Source organism: Colius striatus, chromosome 7 (assembly GCF_028858725.1).
Source record: "Colius striatus isolate bColStr4 chromosome 7, bColStr4.1.hap1, whole genome shotgun sequence".
NCBI lineage: Eukaryota > Metazoa > Chordata > Aves > Coliiformes > Coliidae > Colius > Colius striatus.
In genome coordinates, this window is record NC_084765.1 from 41,364,807 (window position 1) to 41,377,472 (window position 12,666).

Sequence of the window (12,666 nt, forward strand, 5' to 3'; positions counted from 1 at the left end):
GGGATTGTCGCCCCCGGGGGTCAGCAGAGCGGGCGGCTGGCCGGGGGTGCAGGCTGGGCGCCCCGCCTTTCCAGCCCGCGGTGTAGCGTTAATTACCCTGTTCCTCATTAAAACCGCTCCGACTTGAAAGAGGCGCGGAGGAGGTGGGGACGGAATGGCCTGGTCCCCCCTTCCCCAGCCTCGTACCCCATCGGCAGCCCCGGGCAAGGCTGCGGCTCCGCCAGGCTCGGCACATCAAAGGCAGCCGGGGAGCGGGGGAGGGACGGCGGAGGAAGGGCGGGCGGGCAGGCAGCCGTCCTCCGCTGCTGCCGGTGCGGGGGGCTCCCCGCACCTCCTCCCCTTCCTTTCCCCACGCCGTACCGAAGCGTTTAATCGGTATCGCGGCCGGCCAAGCGAAAACATGGGAGTGACAAAGCGGTTCTGTTGGGTTTACAGCCCCTCATCGGGACGCTCAGGCTCGGTCTTAACGAGGTGTGCGGCACGGCCCATCCTTCACCGGCGAGGGGCCACCGTGAGCGGCTGCGGGGCCGGAGGCTCCCGCCCGGCCCGTCGCGTCCCGCCGCTGGGGGGGAAGCGGGGGAGGACCCGAGCGGGACCAACCCCGCGCCGCTCTCCTCCGCATCGCTTCAGACACAAGCTGCCATTGTGACGTCGCCTCCCAATCAGCGCCCTCCTTGCCCACTGCGCCCCACGTGGGGCCGGCGCCTCGCCATTGGCCGGCGCCGGAGAGGCCGCCCGGGTTTTGTTCCCCGTTCCCCGCCGCCCCGCTTCGCCCGAGCGCTCCGGCGGCGGCGCGGACCGCGTGCTCCGGGGCTGCCAGCGCGGGGGCTCCGCTCGCCCACCCACCCCTCGGCTTCTTCGCAGGGCGGCACAACGCCTCGGATTCCCCCCCTCCCAGCCAACCTCATCCGTTCGCCGCACACCCCTTCCACCCGTTCCCGGTTCCCCCGCGGCGGAGCGGCGGCGGCGGCGGCGGCAGCATGGCTTGTGGAGTTACGGCGAGACCGGCTGGACGGAGCTGAAACGGCCGCCCCCGGGGCGGGGGGAGCCGCGGCGGAGGGCACTTCGCATGTCCGCGGGCGCCCGGGAAGTCGGATGTGTACGGCCTTCTTCCCCCCTCCTCCTCTCCTCCATGGCCGTCGTGCTCCGGCGTTAGTTCCTGGCTTTGCTTCCCCTTCTTCTCGCAGCAGGAATACCGCGGGATCCTCCTTCCTCCGGGGCTGTTTTGGTTGCGTTTTGTTGTTGTTGTTGTTGCCGCCGCTTTTGAAAGATTCTCTTTTTGGGGGTGATTTTTTCATTGTTTTTTCTCTTTCCCGAGCGCCGGAAGGGTGCTGGGGGAGGGTGAGGAAGCGGAGAACCGCGGAGCGAGGCGGCCCGGGGCGAAGCGGGGCGGGGGGGGGCCAGCACCTGGCCCCCGGCAGAGCGGCGGTTGCGGGCTGGGCTCGGCCTCCGCGGGCGCGCAGCGCCTCCCGGCGGTGCGGGGCTTTGCGCGGGGGGGGGGGGGGGGGGGGGGGGAGCCGCGCAGCGAGTCGGGCCGGCGGAGCCCGCTTCCCACCCCCCCCCCCCATCCACCGCCCACCCTCCTCCTTCCCCCCTCCCCCCCCACCCCCCCCCCCCCCCCAGCCGCCCTCCCTCCTCCGCCCCCCGCACCGGACTTTCCTCTCGTCTCTTTGTTCCAGTTCTCGGCCTCTCCGGAGCGCTCCGTGGCCGGCGGGCAGCAGCGCACGTCGCGATCGCCGTAGCGAGGCACGGCGCGGCTGGTTCCAGTGACCGCGCCCCCAGCCCTGCCATGTACCCCCAGGGCCGGCACCCGGTGAGTCCCCGCTCCCCCCCTCCTCCCCCCGCCATCCCCCCAAACCGACGTTCTCCCCCTCCTCCTTCCTCCCCGCTGGTTCCCCGGGGCTGAGCGCCTCTCCCCGCAGGGCTCCGCACCAGCCGGGCCAGCCGGGCTTCAAATTCACCGTAGCCGAGTCCTGCGACCGGTTCAAGGACGAGTTCCAGTTCCTACAAGCCCAGTACCACAGGTGAGCCCGGGGGGCGGCGGGTGCGGCGCGGGCAGCGCCGCTCTCCTCCCTCCCTCCCTCCTCCCTCCCCCGTCCGTTCGCCGGGGCTCACCCTTCTGCTCCGTCTCCCCCCTCCCCAGCCTGAAAGTGGAGTATGATAAGCTGGCGAACGAGAAGACAGAAATGCAGCGCCATTACGTTATGGTAAGAGACTTTAATCAGATTTCGGATCAGGCTGTAAATGTCATTAGCTGGTAGCCCAGCCGTGCGCTGGGGATGGCGGGGGGGCGGGCGGATGCGGAGGGGGACACACACACACACAAACACACACACACACGGGCAGCTGGGACTGTGCCACCACTCACACCGCCGTGCCCCTGACCTGCGCAGGGATGGGGCCACCAGGGAGACCGGGGTAGCTTGGAAGCACCAGAACAAGTTTCCTGTTAACCCCTTTCTGCCAGCCCTGAGGGGGGGGAAGGGGAGCGCAAGAGCGGTGGCTCCGGGCTTGGAGGGGGTTCCCTGTGTTGTCGGGGGTACCAAGGGTTGCTCCGGGGTGCTGAGCAGAGCTAGGGATGAGGCCACCCCGGTGTTTTCCCAGGGCACCCTCCCCTCTTCCAGGGAAAAGGAGGCTCCTTTGTTGCTGCAAAAGCCTCTTTTTCCTGGCCAAATTGGCCCCGCAGGGCCCGGAGGCGGGATGGGTTGTGTGTCTGGTGGGTTTAGCAGGACCCAGCATCTCCTTGAGCTCCTCGACCCGGGTGGGCAGTGTGAGTAAATCCCCCCCCCACCATGAGGAGATGAGTTGATGACCAGGGTTGTCCCTGTTCTTCGGGGCCCACCACCTCCTCGTTTCCCTAAGTAGCTTAGGAGGAGAAAACAGGAGTAAAAAGGAGTGTCCTCCTGTGAAATGCATGCCAGTTCAACCCCATAAACATCTGCTTGTGATGAGGTATAATTTCCTTGGCTATGCATGCTTTTAAGCCCAGTTTTGACCGGGGATGCTTTCTGGTAATGACCTTATGCAAATACCTTCTGGTAAATTAATTCAAATTCTTCTTGCCTGTCTCTTTTTTTTTTTCCCCCTGTTGCTTGTTTGATTCCCCAGTACTATGAGATGTCCTATGGTTTGAATATTGAAATGCACAAACAGGTGAGTAATTTAAAGGGGAAGGGAGGTGTGTATGTGTGTGGGGGGGAGGGAAGTTGTGATTGATTGATCTCCTGTTGCCCTTTCCTCAAGCTGAGATAAAACAGGCCCTGATTGCACTAAATGGGGGCCGAGTGCTGAAGCTGGGGAGGTGGCTCTAGGGGAGATGTCGTGGCCTGGCAGGTATGTCAGGAACTGCAGGTTGATGGCAGGCCAGAGGGATGGGTTTTATTTGTCTGCATTCATGAGAAATAGGTTTTGAAAGCAGGTTTTTTTTTGGTGAGAGGAGGTGAAAATAGCCTTGCCTTCCACGCTGGGAGGCTGTACCTGGAATAACGTGTTCCCAGCACTTGGAAAATACTGTTATCTCTGCTGTGTTTTCCTCTGGCTTTGTGGTGGGCACAACACGCCTGTTTCTAAGGTCAGGCCCCTGGTACTCACCGTGCTGGAGCGTGGGACTGAGAAGGGAATTATCTTCAGGGTTACCCATATCTCCTGGTGTGTTGCTCAATGTCACAGGCTTGTCTTTGCATCTGGAAAATGAAGCAACGTTTGGTACTCTGGGGTTTGTTGGGTTGTTGTGTTGTGTTTTCCCCCTCCCCTCGGTCTCCTCTAATATGTAAGTGGCCTGAGGGAAAAATATAGAAGGCTGTAACAGAATGTGGTGTGCTACCTTGATAAGATTATCGGTAAAGAGCCTAAAGGCTGGGCACATGATGGTAAAACTTAAAGGAATAAAGTTATTATTGAGATTAGACCTGATTATTTGTGCTGCTGCTGCTCCTTGGTTTTAGAAGCAGTTCTAATTAAGAACTTAAGACCGATGGAAGTTGACATCAACTTTGCCACCCACAGAACCCTCACAGCTCCTCTCCAAAGTGCCTTTTTGCCTTAGCAGCAGCATCTCCCTCCCGGGTGCCGGGGGCCACTGATGCAATTCCGAGCAGCGTCTGTGCAGAGCTGCCGCCCGTCTCCTCTGCACGTGCTCCCCTCCGAGACGTAGTCACAGGGCAACGAAAATAATTCCTGCTTAGTCTTCAGTTTTGTAAAAATATCTTCTCCCATGCAGATAATCCTGGCTGCTTTCTCCTCCTTGCTTCTGCCTGGACAGGAGCGTCCCTGCGAGGCCGCGCTGCTTGCAGGGGGGCTGCGTGGGAGCCAGGGTCACCCCCTTGCCTGGGGCAGGCGGGTGCACCTGAGGCTGGTGTATGGCTCAGGGTGACCTGGGGCACGGTTTGCCTCGGTGCAGGGATGCTCCTGAATGCAGGATTTGTGCTGAGGCCCGTGGTGGCCTCCTGCGAGGACCCCGTCGCTGTTTCTGTGTGGCCAGAGGGGTGTGGAACCCCTTGGCCTCTTTGGAGCTGCTCGAGGGACTGGTGCAGGCTGGGGATGAAATGTCTTTGTGACGTTTTGGAGCGTTTTTGAAGCGGAGGAAGGGCTGAATGAGTGCTGCCTCACGTTCAACCCCTTGCCTCCAGCCTTCATCCTGTGATTTAAATCAATAAGCAAAGGCATGTTGGACTTTGGTGTGACCAAAATCTGCTCTGAGGCTGTATCTGAGATGGTCTCGCCTGGTGCACTGGTGGGATTTGCTTCAAAGCCGTCTGTGTTCATGGAGGATCTGTCTTGCTTGGGCTGTGTGTGCAGGGGGGTTGGGCATGTTCATTTCTTTTCCCTGAGAGGGTTGCCAGGCTTTGGAGCTGCTCAAGGGACCGGAGTGAGGCGAGCACAGGCTGCTGGGGAGAGGGAGTGCCCAGGACCTGGCTGCTTGCTGGCGAATGGTTTTGCTTGGTGCCGGCGCTGGGAGATGCTGAGCTGTGTGGAGCCTTTTCTCTCGATGGAAGCTTTCAGAAGCGGTTGCTGTTTCCTGAGAGCTGTGGTGTGACTCCCGTTGGAAACTGCCTGGAGAGGTTTTGCAGCCCAGGCTGAGCGTGGGGAGCTGTGGGGTGAGGACCTGGCGTGAGCTCTGGCTTTGTTGCTGTGCGGATGGAGCGCTCTGGCTCAGCGTGTCGACCCTGCGGCATCCGGGATGGTTCTGGAGAGGGTGACTGAGGAGCTTCACAATGCCCAGGGGCAGTTTTCCATGAGGCTGGGGGAGGTAAATTCCCCTCCATGCCCTGGATTGGGCAGTGGTGGCAGTTGCCATAGCATGGTGGTTGCAGCACAGGTGAGGCCCTGTGTGGCGGCTCCGCAAGAGAAACCTTGGCTGGACCATTGCAGCCTGTGCCGAGCATCCCCCGCCTGCTTGAGTTGTTCCTGGTGACATATGCTGCGTGCCTGGTGCTGGGCTGATGGGGGAAGTTTGGGGAGGTGAAGCTGTCTTGTTGTTTAATTGACAGCAGTGTACACGATGCTGGAGGAAAACAAAGCAGCTCGAGCTGCTCGGAGCGCGCTTCCAGGCGAAAGTGGGGCGAGAGGGAGCAGAGGGATGAGAGCTGCGCCTCGGGTGGGTGTCCTCAGAGGGTTTACACCTCTTTTGGGCTGCAGCATCCCCCCTGAAAGGCATCCCTGGCCCGTGGCAGCGTGGTCCCGCCTGCATCTGGTTGAGGGTGGCTAGTCCTGAACAAACAAGTTTATCAGCTGACCTGTTTAGCGGTTGATTTGTGTTTATCTGCACACAATCAAGTAGACTGAAGTGCTTGAATTATTCATGCAGTGTCCTGCCCTCCAGACTTGACTGCTCGTGATTACATCTGCTTGAGACAAACATTGATGGATACTTCATCTTTAAGCAAAAGGGGATTGTCTGTCTGTGGGCTTATATAACAGATTATCTGGTCCACGCTGAATATTAAGTGTGTGCATATGTGGCTGCCTGTGGGGTGGGTGGGTTTTTCTTTCCCCTCCCTTTCTTCCCTTTTTGTTTCTTCTAAAAGGAGGGGAAAAAAAAGTAGTTTCATAAACAACTCCATATGCAAGGAAATATTTAGGAAGTGACTACCCACTTTGTTGCTTATAACAGCAGTGAATTGGTCCTTACATCAGCCTTCCTGCTGAATGAAGCACTCTTACCCCTGCTCGGCTCGCTGGAGACCTTGGAGGAGTTTCGCTTTTTAAACCCGAGGGAGACTCTTTTTGGTTTGTTTTGGGGCTGATTTGTGTTTTTTCTTCTTAAGGTGAATAGGTTTATTATTATTTTCTAAACAGCAGAAGCCTCCTTGGCCCTGTTGGCTTTTGCATTGTTCTTGTTCAGGTCGCTGTAGATAATCGCCGAGTGCAATCGGAGGGAAGAATGATTCCCAGAGAGAAAACAAGCAATTTTGTGTGGGGAAACGGGACACCTCGGAGGGGGGAACCTTGCTGATGGCCTTGGGGTTTATTTTTTTCCCCCTGCTTGTTATGGCTGAGAACTCTCAATGTGAGCACTTCTTGTTTTCCTGCTTAAACACTTCATGCTTGGAACAAACCTAAACCCTCCTGATGCCTGCAGGGGAAGAGAGAGGCATGGTGGTGGTGGTGAGGGGGGTGAGGTTTCTTCTCTAGAATATTCCAGGAACACAATACACTTTCTGTGGGGCTCCTTAGCAAGGAGTGCCAGGTATTAATTTGCTAAATACTTCAGAAGCCAAGTCATTTGTTAGTGTGATACTCCCAGGTCTCCTAAGGTGGAATAGCCATCAGTCAGCTTAACCTCTCCCTCCCTGCAGCGTGGGGTCCTGGGTGGGTTTTGGGGGTCCTGAGCAAGCTCCTCCCCCCCTCCCAGCCCTGCTGCTGGTGGTAATTGTGTAATGAGGGGTTGTGGCCCGCCCCTCCACACCCCCTCCCTGAATTTAATTCTCATCAGTGAAGCTCTCCACTTTGCTAATAACGATAGCAGCCACAAATAGCTTTCAACATGCCATTGACAGCCTGGTTGGAGAGAGCACTTGAAATAGTGGTAGACAGCTGAAAGTACCCATAATTGTGCGCCAGAGTGAGAACCACACTGCTCAAGGGCCTTATTTTCATGTGCTTAAAGAGACAATATCCTGGTTTCAACAAATGCTTCTGGTGCTTCACCGGTGGTGTGATTTACTCCTCGCTTCCCTCCGACCACCCCCGCTGACCTGGGGCTGTGGAGCTGAAGGAGGGTTGTGGTGGTCCAAAGCCCTCCCTGCAATGATTGTTGGGGTGCCTGTGTGGAGGGAGCTGTGGTTTTGGAGCCAAGGAGGGGCTTGTGGATGGGTGGTTATTTTCCCCTGGGAGTCTCGTGTGAGCTGTGGGGTGATGCTGATGCCACGTTCCTGTGTCCCATGGACCAGCCCCATTGCTCAGGGGGTTCAGGCTGGGGATGAAATGTCTTTATAATGCTTTGGAGTGTTTTTGAAGTGGAGGAAGGGCTGAATGAGTGCTGCCTCATGTTCAACCCCTTGTCTCCAGCCTTCCTCCTGTGATTTAAATCAATAAGCCAAGGCATGTTGGACTTTGGTGTGACCAAAATCTGCTCTGAGGCTGTATCTGAGATGGTCTCGCCTGGTGCACTGGTGGGATTTGCTTCAAAGCCGTCTGTGTTCATGGAGGATCAGTCTTGCTTGGGCTGTGTGTGCAGGGTGTTTGGATATGTTCATTTCTTTTCCCTGAGAGGGGTGCCAGCCCCTGTGCCAGGCTGCCCAGGGAGCTGGGGGGGTGCCCAGCCCTGGAGGGATCTCAGAGTTGTGGAGCTGAGGTGCTGAGGACTGTGGGTCAGTGCTGGGCTGGGCAGGGTGAGGGCAGGGCTGGGACTGCAGCAGCTTCAAGGGCTTTAACAACCCAAATGATGCCATTATTCTGCAGTCTGTCCTGGTCAGGGTGTGTGTACAGGGTGCTTGGGAAGGCTGGGAGTGCTCCCTGCAGAGTGGTGGCTTTCTGCAAGCACCTCCATCCCAGAGCCTGGCTGAGCACTGGGAGCCCAGGAGGAGTTTGGATCCTGTTGTGTGCCCCACAGTCTTGCCTGAGGGGGCTTGGGACAGTGACTGGACTGGGGCAGCCCTGCAGCTCCCATTTGCTTGCCCAGCAAAGGCCAAGGCTCACTGTTTAGGCACAGTGAGCATCTCTGTTGCCCAGACCGACATCTGCAGGGGGTCATGCTGGGGTGCAGGCTCTTCCCATGCCCCCTTCCCCAGGTTCAGGGCTGTGCTTGCATCCCCTTGCTTCAGGCTGCTTTTTAAGGTTGCTCCTTTCACCTCTGCTCAGTGTCTCCTGCAGCCAGTGGTGCTATTTTTAAGCTTCCCTGTGCCATGCCCAGGTGTAAAGACGAGTGGCTGGGGCTGCTGGGCAGAGCCAGCCCTGCAGCTATTTAACACCATGCCGCTGCAGCCAGAGCCCCTGCCCTGCTCTTGACTCGCCTCCAGCAGCAGCTCTCTGTGCCCTTAAGTGCTTCTGGTGCTGGGAGCAGCTCTGGCCATTTTAAGAGCGGGTGACAGGACTTGCAGCCCGTGGCCAAGTTCTCTGGCTCTTGATTTATAACCAGTCCAAATGTTTTTGCTCAGGATTTTTTTGTCTCCCCACCTCCCTGCTCTCGAAACACCACCCCAGAGTGTTTCTTGTCTAGCAGCAGGTCACATTCTTGGCAGGGGCAGGGGATTAGTGGGGATTTCAGGTCCTTCTGACTCTTTGCCCTTTGTCAGCATCTCGCTGCCCCAGGGGGCAGGGCCCAGGAGGAGCACCCAGGGGTGGATGCCTCTCCCAGGGTGCCCTCTGCAGCCCCCCCCAGCCCCCTGTGAGGGATGTGCAAGGTGGTCCAGGGAAGATGCAGGGCTCTGGGAAGGGATGTGCAGGCTGCCATTGCCATGGCAACCCACAGGCCAGGAATGGAGGTTGTAGTTGGCAGGAGCAGCTCAGGGGGCTCGGCTGCTCTGGGGTGAGGTGATGAATGAGCCCTGTCAAGGGGAAGGTGTCAGGCATGAAACCCTCCCCTCTTCCCTCTGTGCTGTGGAGGATCCTCTTTCCCTCCTGATTAAACTTTTAATGGGGACAACTGGAGTTTAATGTGCTGGGGAAAAGAGGGGGGGAAAAAAGTGACCAAATATTTAAAGATTATTGAATCTCCTATTAACAGGAAACCTCACCCTTGTAAGCAGCGTGGCTTTGACATCTCATATCTAACTCTTGCTGGCTGAGTCCCACGTGGGGAGCCTCTCTCTTTGCAGAGCAAGAAGGTTTCTTCAGCTCCTGGTTGGAATTGGATGTGAACGTGGAGGTGATGGGTTGTCTGGACCCTCTCAGTGCCTGGGGAAGGCTCAGCACCACCTTCCCTCCCTCCCTCTTCTGTGGATGTGGCTTGTTTGGATGCTATGGGGTTTTTACTCCTTTCCACCTCAGCGACAGGCAGCTGTGGGGGTTGCTCCTGCTGCCACCACCCTTTGCACCTCAGATGAGGACTGAGTTTGTTGGGGAGCTGGGAGGAGAAGCCACCATGCTGGAGGAGCTGTGTGCCCAGGGCTCGTTGCATCCAGAATCCAACAGAGGCTTCATCAGAAGGGATGAATATTTAATGGAGCTGCAGTTTCTGTCTAATCCAGTCGATGCCAAAGAGGCCTTTAAGGAGGTTCAGCTACGGCTGAGCGCCGTGCCCAGCTGCAGGGTGGCTGCTGTGGGCACTGCTGCCAGGCTGGGTGGTTAAAAGCTCGTCCTGGCTGGAGCCCTTTCCTCTGGGATGGGAGTGTTGAGCCTTCAGCAGCACCACGGCCTCACTGGGGGTCTCTGATAGTCCCTGCAGCACTTGCTTCTGGCTTCAGTAGCTGACTCCAAACCGGGTCACTTGTGCCTTGCCCTTGGTGAGGGCTGAGAAAAGCCTCAGGTGTGAGGAGATTGGAGGAGACAATGGCCAGAAATGTGCTTTGAAGTTGCTGCTTCCAGAGCAGTGAGGGAGGAGCTTGTGGGGACCCCTGCCAGTGCTGTCTGTGAGGTGGTTCCCTCTGTGGGAAATCAGCCTGGGCTGGGGGAGAGGGGGGTTCTTTTGGCATCTCCCTGCTTATGCTCATGCTGAGGCATCCTGGTTAGTTGTGTGGTTTAGGTTAAACAGCAGCCTGACCCCCCAAAGCCAGATCCGAGGGGCTGCTGGATTTTCTTCCTGCAGACTGTGCTGTTTGGATTGGTGTTTTCTTGCTGTATCTGAGAGCAGGTGGAGCTGGGAGCCCCTCTCTGGGTCAGCACCCCGCTGGGGCTGGGGTTAAGAACCAGAGCACATCCCGGGGATGCCTCGGGGCCCAGCAGCGGGTGCTGGGGAGGGCGAAGGCTCGGGGTGCTGAGGCTGGAGGTGGTGATTTGGGGCTGTCTGAGGAGGCCCCTTTCCCTCAGGGAGGCTGGAGCCAGACCTGGGTGATCACTTGTGTTATTGATAAGGGGAGGAATTTGGAGCCGTTTGATTCCGCGCCAGGTCTCGGCTCGCTGGGGCCATTGTTGCGGCTCTGAATCCTCTGTGGCTGCTGGGGCTGTGTTTGAGTTGGACCCAAAGCTGTTTTAACAGCTGCCTGGGCAGGGGAGCAGCCGGTGTTAACCCTTGGGAGGCAGCTCCAGCGTGCTGGGAAGGCACCGTGCTGGGGATGCTGCAGAAACCACAGCTGCACAGGGCAGCTTTGCTGTTAAACTCCCAAGTAATGCTGAGCTCCTGGCTGTGAATGGCTATGGGTTAAGTTTCCCACAGTGGGATGTGAGGATGGGGAAAGGAACCCTGAGTGGATGCATTTGGTTGGGGGGAGGGACCCCAAAGCCGTGGAGCTGAGGTGCTGAGGGCCAGGGGTCAGTGCTAGGCTGGGCAAGGCTGGGACTGCAGCAGCCTCAAGGGCTTTACCAACCCAAATGATTAAATGGTTCCATGATGGGAAAGGGACCAAAGTGTCCCCAGAGTGTGGAGCTGTCAGGAGCAGAGTGTGCATGGAGGGACTTTTGCTGCCTCTTCTGGGAGTCACAGCTTCCTCCTGTGTGGCTGGGAGGGGACAGGCAGGGGGATGCACGGTGCTGCTGCCAGGAAGCCTCATGCAGGCTGTGGGAGGTTGCTGGCTACTGACTGTTGCTTTTTCTTCTTCCTTTTTCTTTTTTCCAGACAGAAATTGCTAAAAGACTGAATACCATTTTAGCCCAGATCATGCCTTTTCTGTCACAAGAGGTAAGGATGTGTTCACACTCTGTTTGGGGGGAGGGATCTGCGCCCCTTGGGGAGTTCCCATGATGGACCACAGACCTACCCCCACCAAAGCCTTATTCTGGAGGTGTGGGGGCTGCTCCTGGGTGAAACAGGGCTGAGATCCTGTGTGCATGTTGTAAAACCCTCAGGGTGAGGACCCCGTGAGGGGCTTTGCTGAGCCTGTGGAGCAAAACAAAGGCTGTGAGTGGCTGCTGTGGCTCGGAGCAGGGAGGTGCAGCTGGGCTGCTGCTCCACTGAGCAAAACACAGACAAACCCAGGGGTTGCCCGTGTCTCTGTGGGGGTTGTGGCTGGCCTGGGTGCCCCCATGCCAGGCTCTGACCTGGCTGTGCCCCTCTGTCCCCACAGCACCAACAGCAGGTGGCACAGGCTGTTGAGCGTGCCAAGCAAGTGACCATGACGGAGTTGAATGCTATCATCGGGGTACGTGGACTTCCCAATCTGCCTCTCACCGTGTGTATACCCCTTTTATTCCTATCATTTACCATAACCAGAGGCAATCCTGCGCTCAGGACGGCTTAAGGAAGGGCAGCTCGCAGCACCTCAGCCCCCTCAAACCACTCCAACCCCCTCCCACAATGTGGGACAGGGGTGTTGGCAGCCCTGTCCCCCTCCCCAGGCAGTGCCACAGCACTGGGAGCCACCCTGGCTGTTGCCCACGAGCTGGGTGCCAGCAGCCCTCCCGCAGCCCCCTGAGCCCAGGCGTGTCTCTGCGTGTGCTGTTGATGTGAAATGTGCTGTAAACCTGACAGAGTTGTTGTTCCATGCATTGACTTACCCACTCCTGCCCTCCTGGGCTCAGTCTCTCTCTCTCTCTTTCTCTCTCTCACAGATCTGTGATGCTGGGGTTTTGGGGTTTGGTTTTTTCTTTAACAGGCTTAACAGTTTTTCTTGTCTCCTTAACTGATGTCACAGCCTCAGTCCTGCAGCAAACCTGCTCTGTGGTGGAGCTCCCTTAACCCTGGCACATCAGTGTCCCCAGGCAGTGTCCTGGGGAGGTGGCTCCAGAGCTCCTCTGGGTTTCACTCTTTGTCTGCCAAAAAATACCGGTTCTTATATTTTCTAGGGGATTAACTCTTTTCACTTCTTCCTTAAGCTACAAGGATCTTTGTGCTTGCCCTTGTTTAACTTGCTTTTGTATGCATTTGTCTGGTTTTGTGGCCAGTGCTAAGCTTAGAAATGCGCTCCTGGGGTGCAGGAAAGCCCCCAGATCTCTCCTGGATGGGGCTCACCTGGGCACTTGGCAAGTGGCAGGATGGCACAGTGGGGTGGGAGCTGAGCTGGGTCTCGTCCCTGGCAGAACCAGGGTGCAGTGGTTGGGGGTTGAGGGGGGGGATGCTGGGCTTTGAGCTGCTTGCAGTGGCAGGCAGGAGCCCAGGCAGCTCCAGGCAGATATTGGAATTCAATTAAGGTA

At 57.7% G+C, this 12,666-nt stretch overlaps 1 protein-coding gene across 9 annotated transcripts in view; it reads left to right on the forward strand.

The window, feature by feature from the left end:
• Positions 1-715: 715 nt before the first annotated feature.
• The window catches only part of TLE3 (TLE family member 3, transcriptional corepressor), a 30,752-nt gene continuing 18,801 nt past the window's right edge, over positions 716-12,666 (forward strand). For 2 of the 9 annotated variants that reach the window (XM_062000330.1, XM_062000329.1), the window contains exons 1-7: positions 716-1,151; positions 1,680-1,812; positions 1,923-2,024; positions 2,144-2,207; positions 3,109-3,153; positions 11,153-11,215; positions 11,601-11,705. In XM_062000330.1, the coding sequence (XP_061856314.1) occupies positions 1,070-1,151; positions 1,680-1,812; positions 1,923-2,024; positions 2,144-2,207; positions 3,109-3,153; positions 11,153-11,215; positions 11,601-11,705 (594 nt within the window). In that variant the 5' untranslated portion in view covers positions 716-1,069. Of the gene's footprint in view, positions 1,152-1,187; positions 1,286-1,679; positions 1,813-1,922; positions 2,025-2,143; positions 2,208-3,108; positions 3,154-11,152; positions 11,216-11,600; positions 11,706-12,666 lie in introns of all 9 variants that reach the window. The other 7 variants (XM_062000332.1, XM_062000337.1, XM_062000331.1 and 4 more) reach the window with 5 other exon arrangements.